General features: G+C 59.0%; 7 protein-coding genes and 1 non-coding gene across 8 annotated transcripts; 4 read left to right on the top strand and 4 right to left on the bottom strand.

The window, feature by feature from the left end:
- Window positions 1-400: 400 nt before the first annotated feature.
- PAN0_008d3514 (3-phytase A) lies at window positions 401-2,263 on the bottom strand (the record flags this gene model as incomplete). The annotated part of the gene is made up of 1 exon (XM_014801015.1): window positions 401-2,263. One exon carries the CDS (start codon window positions 2,261-2,263, stop codon window positions 401-403), a length of 1,863 nt encoding a protein of 620 aa, XP_014656501.1.
- A 1,189-nt stretch (window positions 2,264-3,452) lies between these two features.
- PAN0_008c3515 (hexokinase) lies at window positions 3,453-5,145 on the top strand (the record flags this gene model as incomplete). Its single annotated transcript, XM_014801016.1, has 4 exons — window positions 3,453-4,713; window positions 4,803-4,904; window positions 4,985-5,039; window positions 5,139-5,145. The coding sequence occupies 4 exons, from the start codon at window positions 3,453-3,455 to the stop codon at window positions 5,143-5,145; spliced, it is 1,425 nt and encodes a 474-aa protein (XP_014656502.1).
- A 207-nt stretch (window positions 5,146-5,352) lies between these two features.
- Window positions 5,353-6,462, bottom strand: PAN0_008d3516 (cinnamoyl-CoA reductase; the record flags this gene model as incomplete). Its single annotated transcript, XM_014801017.1, has 1 exon — window positions 5,353-6,462. The coding sequence occupies one exon, from the start codon at window positions 6,460-6,462 to the stop codon at window positions 5,353-5,355; it is 1,110 nt and encodes a 369-aa protein (XP_014656503.1).
- Window positions 6,463-8,744: 2,282 nt separating this feature from the next.
- On the top strand, window positions 8,745-9,737 carry PAN0_008c3517 (RTA1 domain protein; the record flags this gene model as incomplete). The annotated part of the gene is made up of 1 exon (XM_014801018.1): window positions 8,745-9,737. The coding sequence occupies one exon, from the start codon at window positions 8,745-8,747 to the stop codon at window positions 9,735-9,737; it is 993 nt and encodes a 330-aa protein (XP_014656504.1).
- Window positions 9,738-10,163: 426 nt separating this feature from the next.
- PAN0_008c3518 (SET domain-containing protein) lies at window positions 10,164-11,945 on the top strand (the record flags this gene model as incomplete). Its single annotated transcript, XM_014801019.1, has 1 exon — window positions 10,164-11,945. The coding sequence occupies one exon, from the start codon at window positions 10,164-10,166 to the stop codon at window positions 11,943-11,945; it is 1,782 nt and encodes a 593-aa protein (XP_014656505.1).
- A 159-nt stretch (window positions 11,946-12,104) lies between these two features.
- On the bottom strand, window positions 12,105-14,619 carry PAN0_008d3519 (aquaporin-like protein; the record flags this gene model as incomplete). Its single annotated transcript, XM_014801020.1, has 3 exons — window positions 12,105-13,378; window positions 13,627-13,923; window positions 14,043-14,619. 3 exons carry the CDS (start codon window positions 14,617-14,619, stop codon window positions 12,105-12,107), a joined length of 2,148 nt encoding a protein of 715 aa, XP_014656506.1.
- Window positions 14,620-14,913: 294 nt separating this feature from the next.
- PAN0_008c3520 (uncharacterized protein) lies at window positions 14,914-16,068 on the top strand (the record flags this gene model as incomplete). The annotated part of the gene is made up of 5 exons (XM_014801021.1): window positions 14,914-14,978; window positions 15,033-15,096; window positions 15,207-15,419; window positions 15,536-15,571; window positions 15,829-16,068. The coding sequence occupies 5 exons, from the start codon at window positions 14,914-14,916 to the stop codon at window positions 16,066-16,068; spliced, it is 618 nt and encodes a 205-aa protein (XP_014656507.1).
- Window positions 16,050-16,162, bottom strand: PAN0_t008d0002. The gene is made up of 2 exons: window positions 16,126-16,162; window positions 16,050-16,094 (listed from the first exon to the last, which is right to left on the bottom strand). It is a non-coding gene; the product is annotated as a tRNA-Ser (tRNA).
- Between the last annotated feature and the right edge of the window lie 72 nt (window positions 16,163-16,234).

A 16,234-nucleotide genomic window follows, 5' to 3' on the forward strand; every position in this document is an offset into this window, starting at 1 on the left:
GGTGGGAAGGAGCAGCAGAAACAGGTGCAGGACGAAGGAGAACGCAATGGTGGACTGTTCGAGTGGATCGAAAGAGGGAGATGACTTACTTGTGACACGAAGCACAAAGGACCTACATGGTGGTGGAAAGGAGAGGAGACCCATCTCTTTCACCGACACACAAACTCGTCGGCGGGGGCCGCTTACGAGACGCTACCGCAGGCGATTTTCCAGTTTCTTCCGAAAATAATTCCCGATTTAGCCGATGCAATCTGTCCCGATCCGCACCGCACCTCCTCCGCATCTTCGGTCCGGAAGACATGGCTATGCTGTTGAGCTGAGACTGCTTCCAACCCGCTTCTCTGGATTGTGTGTGTACTTTGTATTGGTCGAGGCGACATGGCAGCTCTTCAGGTAGCGATTACAGCGGAGATTTCTCTTGAATCGGATGTTGGAGGTCCTCTGAGTCGCACTTGTTCCACTCGTCTGCGCGATCCACCCATTGGAGCGACTCTAGGAAGGATGGAAGGGGACACAATTGATCGCCCTCGGCCACCGGGGCGTAACCGGCACCTGGACACCATTTTCCTTGCGAGACGTTCGCAGGTGCATCGTTGACCAGGACTCGCACGTAGTCGGTGGCGTTGCAGACGAGCTGCTCGACGGTCATCCTGCCGGAGAAGGGCGTGGTCAAAGAAGTCTTCCAACTTTGCTCCTCTCCCCACAGCCCGAGCGAAGCGATGACGGGGGCAAGCTGATTGTCGTGTGTGAAGTCGACGAATGCTCGTGGGCCGGTTTCTGAGGGCAGAGGGAAGGTCTTCGGATCCTCATCAAGGGTTGTGTTGATAGAGGTTGGGGGCGACATGACGGGTGCGCGTCGCTCGAGTCTAGCAACGAGCTCGCGAAGCCAAGGGGTCGCCAGGGCTCTATGGAAAGGCTGATGAGTGGCAAATCCATAATCCTTCTCCATATTGGTGGTGACTTCATAGATGCTGACGAATTCGTCGGGCTTGAACAGGCTGCAGAAAGGGCCTACAGCGCCCTCATTGCGTTCCGGCTGGTCGTATAGAAGCCCGTAGGGGTCAAGGCGTGCTACAGTGTCAAAGGCACAAAGACTGAAGAGCTGCAGCACCTGTTGCGGTTTCAAATGCAGCCTGTCTCCTCGATGATCTTTGCCAAGCTGGCGAGCGAGACGCCTGCGGATTTCTGCCGTGGCTGTCTTGGCGAAGGCGTCCTTCTTGAGCGAGGCAGGGCTCTGCGCGTTGTCGCGATGTTGGTGTTCGAAAGCAGAGCAGGTGTGCACGTCGAGCGTGTTATTGCTACCAGGTTGGGCAGGGTCATCAATCTTGCGCACCTCGGGGATGATGACATCGGGCTCAGGGAGATTGTGGATTCTGCGATGTGGCTTGCCGCTCTTGAGCTCTCCAATCACGGCAGGACGACCCTTCGGTGGCCAGGGAGCGGACTCGGGCGGGGCATGCTGAAACGGTTTGTGAGGCGAATGCTTGAAGCCCTGTAGCCAGAAGCGGGATGTGGCGACCACGCGGTCTCCGCCCGATGCCCTTACGAATGGGCGCTTTTCGCGCCTCGACTCAGCAGCGGAAGGGGCGAATCCTAGGTAGTGGCAGATCTTTTGACGGACGTGATGATGCAATTGTAGCGTCGACGAGTAGCTGGCCGGAGGAGAAGGATTCAGCTGCGTCGGACATGCTGCCTGCAGCAAGGATTTGAAGCGTATGTCTTCTTGCTTGCCATTCGAGTGTTGAGCATAATCGAGATTGATATCGACATGCTCAGATTCGAAGAGGTCAGCATACCGTTCGTAGAAGCGCCGACCCGAAGAGTAGGCCTCGTACTGTCCGAACGGTACGAGCTCCGAGTCGCCGATGCGATTGCGAAGCCCACCATCCGACTTCTTCTTTGGATCGACCCAGTGGCGCAACCACTTGAGGTCCGAGTCGAGGCCTTGGCCGTGGCGATGGTTTGGACCTGCGTCGGGAACACGCTGAAGATGCTTTGCGACTTGGCGCAGCGTCCTGCTGAGGTCTTTGAAGGCGCCTCCAGTGGGATAGCGGGAGCCGTGCCTTTCCAGCTGGCTGACGAAAACAACCGAGCAGCCTTGGGGAACTTCGTACCGAGGTAAATCTGCGTCGGCCGGAAACCAAGGCGAATATTGGCCCAGATGATGAAATACGTCGGGTGGCAACAGAGACGCACCGGGTAGCGGCGGTGCTGTCAAGCTGGTGCCATGTACGGCAGGCAAGCTGTATCCTATCGCCGGCATCGCTGTTCACAGCTGTTCACAGCTATTCACGAAAGGAGGAGATGCGGGGATCAAGTTGGCGGAAGGGGAGCTGGAGAGTTCATGGTTATATGGTTTAGGTCAGTCGATGTAGTGGCGGGCACGCTCTTCAGCCGGTCTGTAGCCTCTCGGAAAGCCACGTTCGGCTTCGGCCTCGATGGGATTGGCTCATGCTTTCGAGGTCGCCAAAGGTGCGGCGGGCAAGAGAGAGCCAAGCTTAGAAAGCGTTGCAGACGAGGGAACGTGACACCAAGCTCGAGCACTTCGTGTCGTCGGCAACGTGCCCGCTGGGTCCGACAGGTTTGCGTTATCGGCAGACGAACCCTCGAGTGGAGAGGACCCTCAAGGTTATGCATCGCCGATCTGTATCGAACTGTAGCTTGATCCCGATACACGCGCTGTGTGCGGCTAAATCGGACCCCATCTGCACGTCCCCCTCTATGGTCCAGACTGGGTCCCCGCGCTTTCGCTTCCGTCTGGCGGCGGTGGTGAGAGACAAGAAACTGTGTGCTGCATAAGGATAGCGGCCGAAGACAGCCCCCAACATCGCGTGGACATGTCTGTTGCCGAGCGTTGTTGTGGGCTAGAGTTGCGCCGTGAAGACAGGCTGGATGGGATGAGTGGAGCAGCAGCCTGACGTATGGTGCCTGGATTACTTGCATGACCTGCCTGCATGGCGCGATGTTGGGTGGGAGAGGGTTCCTCCGAGGGCCAGCCCTGGGTTCCGCCGAGCTGAAGGCGGGAGAGTGGAATTTCTGATTCGTCTGCGCCTGTCGGTCTGCACGGCAGCAGCACGGCGGCGTAATTGCAATTTCGCACCCAAACCAACGGACGACGCTCGGCCCACGCTTCCCATGGCTACAGTAAGTTGACTGCTAGCAGCCTTTGGGAGCGTCAGCTCGCTCGACCTTTTCGTCTGTGCGCTCGGTTAGGACATCGGGCAGGAGTTCCGCCCGCCGTTGCCAAGCAAGCTCTTGCTCGCCTGCCTGCATTGGCTTCCAGCTCTGCGCCCCCACTCCCGTGACCCGACCCGACCCAACCCTTCCTCCTCTTGGCGCCTGCGCTCTTGCTTCCTACTTCACACGACCCTTGCTCGTCTGCTTCTCTCTCGCTACGTCTTGCACGCCACAGCTTCAGCGAACAGTCTCAGCTTGACCGCTGCACCTTCATCATGCCGGCTGTGCCCAACGTCTCGCGGCAAAATGCCATTCAGGCCATCGAGGAGCAATTCAGCGTCGACAAGGCCATGCTGGAATCCCTGGTCGAACGCTTCCAGGAACTCTACCACTACGGTCTCGCCAACCATGGCGCCGACATGCAGATGATCCCCTCCTTCGTCACCGGCGTGCCCGATGGCACCGAGAAGGGCACCTACCTTGCGCTCGACCTCGGAGGCACCAACTTGCGTGTCTGCGAGGTGGCGCTCGACGGCAAGGGCACCTTCGCTATCAAGCAGGAAAAGTACAAGGTCTCGGAGCAGCTCAAGCGCGGTCCCGTGCGCGACCTCTTCGACTACATGGCCACCAGCGTCGACAACTTCCTCACCGACTTTGGCACCGCTTCCACCGATGACGTCCTCTTCCTCGGATTCACCTTCAGCTTCCCCGTCGAGCAGACCGCCATCGACCGCGGCCACCTCATCCACTGGACCAAGGGCTTCGACTGCCCCGATGCTCCGGGCAAGGACGTCGTCCAGCTCTTGCAAGATGCGCTCGACCGCAAGCACATCAAGGTCAAGTGCAGCGCGCTCGTCAACGACACCGTCGGTGCCCTCCTCGCCCACGCCTACGCCTCCAACGGCGCTCTGATCAGCGCCATCTTCGGCACGGGCACCAACGGCGCCTACCTCGAGGACATCTCCAAAATCACCAAGCTCAAGTCCGCCGAGGGCTCCATCACACACATGGTCATCAACACCGAATGGGGAGGATTCGACGACGACCGCAAGGCGTTGCCCGTCACCATCTTCGACAACCAGCTCGACCGCGAATCCATCCGACCCAGGAACCACGTCTTTGAAAAGATGATCAGCGGCATGTACCTCGGCGAGGTCGCCCGACTCGTGCTTCTCCACCTCATCGACCAGCTCGTCCTCTTCCAGGGCTTCTCTTCCGCCATCCTCAACACGCAGTACGGCTTCGACACCGCCTACATGTCCGCCATCGAAGCCGACAACGAGCCTGCCTCGTCCTCGTCGAGCGCCACCCGCAAGGTGCTTGTCCAGACGCTCAGCATCAAGGACGAGTACATCTCGACCGAGGACATCGAGACCGTCCGCACCGTTTGCAAGATCGTCGGCACGCGCGCAGCACGTCTGAGTGCCACCGCCATCGCCGCCACCATGATCCAGACCGGCAACGTTCAGAGCACAGGGCCGCAAGACCAGGGCGTCAAGGTCGGCGTCGACGGCAGTGTCATCGAGTTCTATCCTCGTAAGTCTTCCACGCGCATCCGCGCTGCGTATTCGATGGAGTCGGTGCTGACTCTTCACCTTTTCACCGTCTCCCTAACGCACATGCAGACTTTGAGGAGCGTCTGAGAGCCGCTCTGCGCGAGCTTATCGGCGAAGAGGGCGAGAAGCGTGTCAAGATTGGTCTCGCCAAGGACGGAAGTGGTGTGGGAGGTAAGTACACGCCAGCCAAAGCAGATGACTCGGACGTGCGAGCGGGAACGTCAACTGACCCACATGCCTTGCCTCAACAGCTGCTCTTGGAGCCCTGCAAGCCGCCAAGCAGGCCGCCAGCGGCCACCGTGTCGAGTGAGTATTCATTGGCCAAAAGCATGACAAGCCGCAATGTTGACCTTCACTTGGTGACACCATCTCTGGAACGCCCTTGCTCGCATTCCTTGCACGCAGGACCTGACGAAAGACACTTGCAAAACTCAGCTCCAAACGAAAAAAAAATGTCACTGCTTCATCACATTCTGTCGGCACACGCAATGTGGCTTGGGCACCAGTGTGACAGTCAACGTGAAGCTACTATTCCAGGGGTATTAAGGAGGGATCGTACGGGTCGTCTCGATACAAGTCAACGCAGAAAGAGGCGGGCAGACACGCTTAAAAGGCGGACTCATTTGGACCAGCTCTTCTCGATGTCCATAAAGCTGTAGAGAGAGCCCTTGATGACACTCTCCTTCCAGTCACGGAACTGGATGCCGAGATCCTTCTGAGCGCGGCTGGTGTCGAGCGTAGCTAGAGGAGTGGGGCGGTGCTTTGCGCCATGTTCGCCCTTGGGGATGTGGTCCTTCAAGGCCTGTGGGTATTCGGGGTTGTCGTGAATCTCGTCGGCCACCTCCTGCCACGATACGGATCCGCCGCAGGCGAGGTAGCGCGTGTTGGATGCCTTGGGATTGTCGAGCGCGGCTACATGGATGCGAGCCACATCGCGCACATCGCAGAACGACCAGAAGGCCTCGAGGGGCACTTTGCCATCGCCATTGGGTCCGCCGGCTTTGTACAGCTTCCACGGCTCGGCGGACGAAGTGTTGATGGCCTCCTCCGAGGCGACCGGGTGGATGATGGGACCGTAGATCTGCGGAGGATTGACGGTGGCAGCGTCAAAGCTGGGCTTGTGCTGCTCGAGGAAGGCCCAGACCGACTTTTCGGCGAGCGTCTTGGAGACGAGATAGGCGAGGGGCGTGTAGAAGGAGCTGAGGAAGGTGGATGTGATGGGCTGCCAGTCCTTGTCCGTGTAGGTGTAGTCGCGCTTCTCGATGCCGCGGAGCGGATTGAGGATGGCGGCAAAGGACGAGGTGACGACGATGCGCTTGAGTTGCGGCTTGCGGCCGGCTTGGATGGCGGCCTTTTCGGCCTTGAGCGCGGCCTCGAGCACGTTGCGCGTCATGTTGGTGGCAGGCTCGATGATGTCCTTCTTGTTGTTCTGAGCCTTGAGCACGTAGGGCGAGGCGACGTGGACGACATAGTCCTTGCCCTCGACAGCCTGATCGAGAGCTCCTGGTGCCAGCAGATCCGACACTTCGACCACATCGATGCGACGACCAAAGTCGTCAGCAAACTGGCTCGAGAGCCAGGGCTCGGTCTTGACCTTGGATCGAATCACACAGGTGACGTGGTAGTTGCGGTCCGACTTGAGCAGCTGGTCGAGGACGTGCGAGCCAACGAAGCCCGACACACCCGTGAGAAGGACTCGTGGTCCTTGCGAAGAGTCGACCGACGACATGGCAGCGGAAAGCAGCACGACGATTGCAGTGAGAGAGTAGATAAGGCGACGATGCGATCACGCTTGCACGGCAACAGTGAAGGCGCAGCTTGCGAAGAGTCTCGGAACGGACAGAGGTGATGGGGAAGAGGCAGCTTGTGCAGAGATATGGCGCAGCACGCCATGCCTCATGCTGCGGGCATCTGCGTGGTTCGTCGCGACTCTTTCTGGGCTGGTTTGCACAGCGGCCAGGACCCTGCCGATGCATGGATCTGCGTTGCGTCATATTGTGCGCTCGGCATTTGCATGCATGACACCAACAACTCCACAGGGCGCTAAACGTGGTCGAGCAAGATCGGCAGAATCACTTCTGTCGACGTAACATTCACTTTTTTTTTTCGACCGAGACCCAGGCCGACACAAGCAAGCTGGCGATAGCGAAGCTGCTGATGTCCTCGCAATGGCCCACCTGCCGTTGTCTGGAGACACGCTGTGCAATGACGGAAGCGGCCTGGAATGGTTCGTGATCGGCGCTGTCTCTGTCTGCGACACGAGTCCAGAGTCTCGCACTGCCTGTCTGCACGTTGGATCACAGCATGTCTTGCAATGGACAGTACGCACGAGCTGTAATTTCACAAGATCAAGAGGAGGACGTGTGTGTGCACGTCTGCGACTGGATGGCGGAGCGTGACGCTGGTGGGGTCGAGGCGGTGCAGCGAGTCGCGTCCACGCTGTGTGCTCAGCCACGGAGACAAGGGGCCAGCTCAGCCATGTGGGCGGCGGTAACCCGTCCGGTCGTGTGGTCACCACCATTTGCTCCGAGAAGCATTTGTGCTGTCACAAAGTGGATCCAAGACCTCACGTCGCTTCGGAAAGTCCGCGGAAGCCATGTTGGCAGCGCTGTGTCTTTGCAGGATCGTCGGCTTTGCGATGCGGACCTGCAGCTCGTCTGTGCGGCTGAGATCTCGTAGCGTAGCAGCTTGACTGTGCGTCGAGATCCGTTTGGCGTCGGGCATCGGGTGTCGAATCACAGCGACACGCTCACGGAGCTCGACTTCCGAGGAAATATGATTCGAGTTGCAGCGGCGACTTCCGAGCTGTGCGTCTGCATAAATTCACGTGGTGGGCTCAAGCCAACTGGGCACATTTCGAGCCGCGTTGGTTCAATTTTTTTACGCCAGATCCAAAAAGGCAAGTGTGACGCTGGAGGTTGACTGAGGCGTTCAATGCAATGCTACAGCCCACAACCTAGGTGGACCCCATCCTTGCACAGTGCCCGCAATTGCCTACAGGACGATGTGAGGACTTGGAAGGGAGGTAGGGTCGTGGCCTGTGCCGAGGCCAGGGCGCAGCCGAATCCTCGGAGAATTACGTGCTGAGCAGAAGGGAAAAAAAAAAAAAAAAAAAAAAAAAAAAAAAAAAAAAAAAAAAAAAAAAAAAAAAAAAAAAAAAGGCGGTGTCTCCGCCGCCTGAGACCTTTGAAGAACTTCGGAGGAAACTTGGCCGTTGCTGACTGTCTTGGCTTGTCGGCGTTTTATTTACAACGGAGGGCTTTTGCGGCTAACTCTGAGCACTCGACGTCAGTACCGTCACGGTAGCGCGCACTTTGGACGGCCAACTTGACTCCGCTTACGCCGCTGAACAATGGCTTGCCAGTCACGACTCCCTTCCCCCACGGTGTGCAACTAGAAAGGTATGCTTCGAGATGCGCATAAGCGCCAACTTATGCTCTCCCCCGTCGGAGAAGGGTGGAGACCAGAGCGTGAAGCCCGGAGAGTGGAGGCGCCACAGGGCCCGAAGCGCCGTCATGGCTACAAAGTTTCCGTCATAGCCTCAGCCTTGTACGACTCGACCGTCGGCATGAGCAGTCCACCTCTGTGTGTATGTGCGGGTGATGCACAAAGGAGCCGCAGCGGAAAAGCCCCGCGACAAGGTTGGGTGCGATTCGCCCGGATCTTTCACTCGCACTGGACTGCCACACCTCAATGTAAGCCTCTCGTGCCCCGCCAGTGTACCGTGGTCGTACAGGGTTCCCCTCGGCTTTGCATTGCCCTGAGTCTCGCTCCTCAGCCGTCGGTCCAGTGAAACGGGCCCCAAGTCGCCATTTCCCACATGTCCTCCTCTCATCGCGTATAAAGATCTCATGTTTCCTGCTCGCTGAAGGTGCACCTCCCAACCTATTCCTCATACTGCCTTACCCTTACGCTACTAGGCCACCGCGCTGTCGATCCAGGAGCCCTTCGTTCTTTGCCGACCTCCGTTTGTCTCGATCAGACCACGATCCAACGAGATAGTCCGCAAAGATGCTGCAATCCAACTGCACTGCGGTAGACCCGAACCCAGACTCGCCTTGCAATGCCGCATACTCTTCATATGGCTTCCAGCCAGCACTGTGGACAGGTATCCTCTTCTGCTGCCTCTTTGGCATCGAGATGATCGTCCACTGTGGGCTGCTCGCCTACCACCGCCTCTTCCCGCGCTTCATGTTCATCGCAATCGTCGGCGCTGCGGGCGAGCTGGCAGGCTGGATCGCGCGTACCTACGGACATCACGACCCCTTCGACCGCAACGGCTACATCGCCCAGATCATCTGCCTCATCCTCAGCCCAGCATTCATCAGTGCGGTCAACTACGTCGCCCTTCAGAACGTCATGGACGTCTACGGATCCAAGTGGTCGCGCATCCCGCGCAAGTGGTACGTCCTCGGCTTCTGCGCAGGCGACTTCTGCTCTCTCGTCGTCCAAGCCGTCGGCGGCGCGCTGTCGGCGGAAGCAGAGACCGAGGATGCCGTCAATCTGGGCAAGTCAATCATGATCGCCGGTGTCTCGATCCAGGTGGCCGTCACGGCACCGTTCCTGCTTCTCTACCTCGACTACAACTTGCGCCGTCTGCGCGAGTGGTCCAAAGCCGGCATCCCCAAGCACGAGCGACCGTACCCCAAGGTGGAGATCTTCAATGGCGTGATCGGAATCAGCACACTCTTTGTGCTCATCCGATGTATCTACCGTATCGTCGAGATGGCCGACGGCTGGGTCGGCTACCTGGCCACCACCGAGGTCTACTTTGACGTGCTCGATGCACTCATGATTGTGATCGCCATTGGCGTCTTTATCCCATTCCATCCCGGCTGGTATCTGCCCAAGGACATCAAGCGGGGCGCCATGGGCTACAACGCGGCCGACATGATCACGGGCGAGAAGATGCCCAAGACGAACACCGAGCTCTCGCAGGAGAGCATGGCGCCGACAGCCACGCCTTCGGCCGCCACCTCCAGCAGCGACCACAGCCCTGCATGATCTGGCAGAAGATCTCTCGAGCCACGCTCGTTACAGCGGCAGCCCGCGGTTCCAATCATATAGAATAGTCGTCGGTGCGGCTACTTTGGACATTTGCTTGTGGATGAGATTGGTATGATCGCAATATACCCGCCGTCCCACCTCGAAGAAAGCTGGAGAGTACTACTGTAGGCTGTGCGGATGAAATAACGCTGTGGTCCGCTCTTTTACGCGGAGAGTCAGACCCTGAAAAGCCGCGGGATCTCGAAAGTCTGGAAATTCTTCTTCCTCCAACAACCACACCAACACCATCTCCGTCTGCACAACTACCCGCGCCTGCAGCCGAGCGAAGCTGACGTCGGGACGGGGATGGACGCTGCTTAGCGAGTCACCGCAGTGCATCTTCGTGCCGTGATCAAAAACACACTGTGGAAGTGAGGCGCACCGATGACGAAAGAAGAGAGCGGAGCCGTGACCGAGCAGAATCGTCTGCTGTCACGGCTGTTGTCGCTGCGCTGCACATCTGCGGGTGATGCGGGGGAATCGTCTCGATCGGCTCAAGCGCAGCGAGATGTACTAGTCCGGGTGTCGGATCAAGTGCCAGCGGGTCGAGGACTGGTTTACACAAAGGCGGTCAAGCCGGGGCAGGTGTTGCTCACGCTGCCCGCCGACTTGCTGCTCAACGTCAAAAGCTACGCGGACTTCTTTCATCCAGAGACACTCCCGGCTGCAGTCAGTGTGGCAGGACCCTCGGTCAAGATCGACAGTCGACTCTCGTCAGCACAACTGCTGTCTTTGCTGGTCGCACGTGCGCAGCTCGAGTCGGTGAGCCAGCAACATGGCCGAGACGGCCAGCATGCAACGCCAAAGCACCAAGCGCTCCGGCTTTTCGTCCAGACCCTGCCCATCGATTTCGGAACGGTGCCGCTTGTTTGGTCTATCCAGGCTCACCATATCGATCAGAAGGTCTCCAACGGCCAAGGCAGCAAAGACGCTTCGTGGAAACGTCGGTTCTTCCGATCGCTTCTCGAGGCACTCCCGCGCCACAGCCAGGCACTTGAGTGCAACGTTCGAAGACGATTCGAGCAGGACTGGTCCCGTCTGTGCCAGCTGCGAGACTCGAATATCGACCTGCTAGCCGAACCAGCGCTGCTCTCTTCCAACCCGGAACTCGCCCGTCGAATCGTGCGCTCGATCGACGTCGATTTGTTTCTCTGGGCCTGGCTCTGCGTCAACTCGCGCTGCGTCTTTCTCCCGCTCGGCCTCGCCGATCATGCCGACAACTTCACGCTCGCGCCCGTGCTCGACATGGCCAACCACACGCCCGACCCAGCGCTCGAGTGCAAGGTGCGCTATGCCACAAATGGCGGTCTCGAGCTCTGCGCACCCAGCCATTCGCGAGAGTCCCAGTCCGGCTCCAGTGCAGCTACAATGATGCCTGGAGACGAGTGCTTCATCACCTACGGTCCGCATTCCAACGAGAAGCTCCTCTCGGAATACGGCTTTGTGCTGTCACCACGGCTACATTACCGTGATGACGCTGCCGAAGCGCCTTCGCAAAGTGAGGGCCGCTGGCGGGGCAGCCGATACGTGGACGTTCTCATGGATCAGGAGGTCGAAGCGATTCTTGCAGCCCAAGGCAGCAGCGGCCAGGACAAGATCGAGCTGCTACAAAATCGAGGCTACTGGGGCGATTTCACCATCCACCCTTATCCAGAGCCGGCCCATCCCTCGCATCGCCTCATTCCCGCGCTCCGACTCGCGGCACTCGACATGCACCCACCCGCGTCGCATCCATCGCAGAGCTACAAGGTCGCAAAGGTCAAGTCGCATCCCGGCGTCAAGGCTGGCAAAAAGGCCTCGTATTCGCCACACCTCAGCACCAAAGACTCGTCGGACCTTGACAAGTGGGAGGAAACGCTGACCGGCTATCGAGAAAATGTGTCGGAGGAGAACGAGCAGCGTGCTCACGTCCTGCTTGTCGAGCTGTGCGAAGCTCGTCGGGCGCATACCGAAGAGGCTCGCCGACACCTGGCCGAGGCGCAAAGCATCCTCGACGGCGCCTCGGAAGCAGAAAGCCGAGTGACATCAACCACAAGAACCCCATGCATCGAACCAGACATGCAAGGCTGCGTGCTCTCCCTCGCCTTTGTCAGGCAGCTGCTCGATGAGGAAGAGTCAGTGCTGCGCCGCGTGAGCCAGGCCGCGCGCGACCAGGTCGAGTGGTGAGACCTCAGCTTGCCGCATTCACCAACGAACATTTGGAACGACGCATGACTTCCCGTGACATTGCAGACAAATCGTGACGAAAAGAGTACAGACAAGTGTAGCGAGTGCGCGACCCGACACAAGGTCTGGATGCGCTTGAGATTACACAGGACAGAGTGATCAGAAGTTCTTGACGCTGAGGTTGGTGCGCTTCTTCTGGAGCGCGGTGGCGTCGCCGCCGCGGCTGATGGTCTGGGCGATCTTCTGGTCGAGCATCTCGGCGTGCAGGGTCTCGGCGCGCTCGATGGAGCGCACGTGCTCCTCGTGCATGTGGTTGAGAGCCACCGTCGCGGGGGGGCGGCGGGTGTCCGAGAGGAAGAAGGTGTAGATGCCGCAACCGACAAGCGTGGCGGGGATGTTGGTGAGAGCAGCGAGCGCCGAGTAGCCAGCAGGGAAGCACTGGTCACCCCAGAACATGCCGCACACAAAGCGCGCACCCAGGTCACGCGCCGAGTTCGCAGCAATGTTGGACGACGAGAAGCACCAAACCACCATGGCAAAACCAAGACCGATGGTGTACGGGGCGACCTGAGGGCCAGTGAAGGGGTTCGAGGCGTCAAGGTTGGCCCAAACAAGCATGGCGACGAGCACGTCGGCGAAGAACTCGTTGACAAAGATGGAGCCCATCGACCTGCCCGGGGTGGGGAAGAGCGCGATGGCACCTGCGGGACCCTCGGCAGTGAAGATGGTAGCCGCCTTGCCAGTAGCCTCGAGGAGGTGGGTAATCTTCATGAGCTCGTCGTGCCACGAGCCCATGACGATGAGCGAAGCGGCCATACCGCCGAGGATCTGGGCGGCAATGTACAGCGGAGCGAGCTTGATGGGGAAACCCTTGAAGACGACCTGGGCGACGGTGAAACCGGGGTGGAACTGACCACCGGACGTGGTGGCGCAGACAACGATAGCAAATGTGATACCAAACGCATAGGCGAAACCGATCATGGTGAGGTTACCCATGGGTGTGCCTGCGTAAGTCGTGATGAGGAAACCGGCCGTGGCCATTTCGCCGGCGAGCGAGTAGAAGAGCACGCCAAAGAACTCGGCGATGAGAGCGGGGATGAGCTTGGGCATGGCCTGCTCAAGCTTGACTCGACCCGACCAGTCGGCGAGACCGGACGAATGCGCAACCTGGCGCTGGACGTCGGTGCGGCCCTCGAGAATCTCGGTGACACCGAGCTCGAGCTCGCCATTCTTGCGGTGGGCGCGCTGGAAGTGGTGGCTCGAGTTGCTGCCGGCGTCTTTGTCGCTCACATCGTGCTGGAGCTGGTCGGCGGGGATGTAGCTTGGCGTCTGAGCTGGCTGCGACATGGTTGTAGACCGATGGCTTGGTGCCGACGGGTGGAGTGAGGAGGTGGTGCGGATGAGGAAGGGAGGAGAGCTCGACCTGGTCACGACTGGTGGAGCGGAGGGGAAGACGGGGCGTTACGATTGGTCGGGTTGGATGAGCCCCATCTTATATGTCTGCGTGGACATACCTTTGGACCCAAGAGGAGCCCAGGGGAAGGGGCAGGCAGCACGAAATAACTGTGCCAAGTCTTGTCGTGCAGGTCGCTTGCCTTTTTCGGTGGACAGTGCCAGGTGGGACAGGCGGGATGCTCATCTCGTGGGAACGCGCGTGATGTGGGGGCAGATTGGAGCTCACCAACGGCACGGCAGCAGAGGTTGGTTGAGGGTCTCCATGTCGAGCTTGATGCTGCTGTGCAGCCAGATGGCTCGACAAGTGCCGCGTGCACCTGCTCCGGCGTGCGCGTGGTGGCGTGGCAACAGTCGAGACGAGGATGAAGCTGGACGACGGAGCGAGGCACCCCGCGTTCGTGGCCGGTGCGGGGTAGCTCGTGCAGATGCAGCCAAGGGTACCCTGCAGCGTTTGCCTGAGTGGGGTACATGAGCATCACGGGGCGGTAGTACTGTAAGCGCATGCTGGGCCACAACGCGGTGCCTGAGTTTCGAGGACGGAGGGCAGCAGAGAAGGTTACAGTATGCAGAGGCGTGTCACGATGGTTTTTCCTTCGCAAAGATGATTACCGAACAATGCAGGCCGACCAGCAACGGTCGTACGGGACAGTACAGTACAACGGTGCGCCGAAGCGAGCATGATTTGTGCATGCAGATGGAGCACAGCAGCAGGGATGGGCGAGGGCGAGAGGGCCGAGCTGCCCAACATTGCCGAATCTGGCTGACATTGGCGGTGCAGCGAGAGCGAGGGGCTCGGAGCTCGCCGTGGCTTGCTTTGTTCGGCCCTGTCGGAGTCTGCCAACCGTGGGGTCGGCGAAAAAACGGCGAGCGCGCGCGGTTGAGACGGCCCTTCCGCCGCCGCCCCCGCCTCCCAAAACAGCGGCCTCGGAGGAAAAGACGGCCTCCCAAAATCCAGCTCAGCAGCCCGGCGGATGCGAGAGCCTACGGCTATCCACCCGACGTCGCTCGCCACCATTCCGCTGTGTGGCTGGCAAACCCAAATCCGCCCCGCAGCCTCTTCTGCCTTTCTGCCTCGACAGTCTCCATCGCCGATGTGCAGCCATGCTACTGTAGCCTGTGCGGAGTGGCGGAGCTGGTGGCACTGCAACCCACTGATCGTCCCCAGTTGTCGTTCAGAAGGGAGCTCGTGCATGTCGATACCCCTGCCTTTCTCCTCCATGACTCGGACTTGCGCGAGCGAGCTTACTCCGCAAAGTTGGCTCTCGAGCTTCGGCACGCTTGTTGCGGCTGCATGAGATGCGCAGCGATTGAGGCGTCAAGCTTGGCACGCCTCGGAGCGCGCGGTGCAGCGAATGCGGCTTGACGAGGGGCGGCAATGAGGGGACTGTGACGGTGAGGCCGCGTGTGTCACCGAGCAGAGTCATCGCCACAGCGTGTCACTCGTCGCAGTGCAGGAGGAGGTAGGGCAAGGAAAGATCCGCCAGGTGCGTCTATGGCACACGGACGGCTCACAATGGTTTCGAGACCGGCAAAGAAAGCGACCGAAGCGACCGGCAGACGTCTCTGCCATGCCGGTTGGTTTGTTTCCCTGTTTTTTTCTCTCTCCTGCAGGTGTCGCATGGCGGCGGGTAGCCAGATCAGCTTTGGTGTGGGGGCATTGGTTGATCCGGACCCTGACGAGGTGCCTGGAGGTACAGTGAGTTCTCACATCTAGCAAGTCGGTATGGAACAAGCGAGTCGAGTCAAGCTCTGCGGGAGCACCAGCTGAGATCGAAAAAATAGTCAACAACGTGCGGAGCTCCACAGCCGGCCGCCGGGGATGGAGCGGGCGGACGAATGAAAAACGGCCGTCTCACTCCGCCGAGCGCGTCTGGCACTTGGACGACACTGGCGGCAGCGGCGGCGGTCGAGGATCTGCTGGCTTCCCCCGGAGGCTCGTGTGCCAACAATATGCTCCGCGGCCCTTTGCTGATTGCCCCGCCCGGCCCAGCTCCCGTGCCGACTCGGTCCATGTCTGTGGTTACACTACAGTACTTTGCTGACCCTTTCGTGTCCTTTGCCGCACCCCTTCACCATTGCGAGACAAGTTTGTGGTCCCGTGCCGTTTGCTCTGACACCTGATCACGCTAATTTAGATGCGTGCCTTGCAGGCCACGAGCTACCTTGGCCCTGTTCCTAGATCGCGCTCTCGTGGTCTCGAATGAAGCATACCCCGCACATCGGCTAGCCACTCGTGGCATCCGTCTGTCTTCTTGCGCCGCAACGTTGTTTGCAGATGCGCGGGCTTCATTCGCCCATTGTCGTGGGCGAGTACCGTATACTGCAACTTCATCAGTGCCTGGCAAGATCGAAACCAGAACATGCGAGTGGATTAAACGACCTCATTACATGACCTCATTTTCTGTTGCTCTTTTTTGCGTCGGCTCAGACAAAAAAGCTAAAGCATTTTGCACCCGTCACGCAGCTCGGCGTCATTCCCAAGACGAACAGGGATGCTGGTCCTATCGATCCCTCTGCCATCTCAACCGACGCCTTGTCTGAACAAGCCCTTCTACTATCATTAGTGCCCGCAACCCTTGGGAAAGAACTAGCAAAAGCTGGTCTCGGAAAAAAAGAGGGCAAAAAAGGCAAAAAGAAATCCACAATTGTCGACACCCGTCGGATTTGAACCGACGCAGGCAGAGCCTATAAGTTAACCCGTCGTGATGGACGGTCGAATATTGTATTCGAGACTTACCCCTTAACCACTCGGGCAGAGTGCCTTAGATGTTAGCTGGGGCAAATGTTGAGTTCATATACCCTCATAGCGGCCGATAAGTATCGCGCGATCAAAT

Source organism: Moesziomyces antarcticus (assembly GCF_000747765.1).
Source record: "Moesziomyces antarcticus DNA, scaffold: scaffold_v10008, strain JCM 10317, whole genome shotgun sequence".
Lineage (NCBI taxonomy): Eukaryota > Fungi > Basidiomycota > Ustilaginomycetes > Ustilaginales > Ustilaginaceae > Moesziomyces > Moesziomyces antarcticus.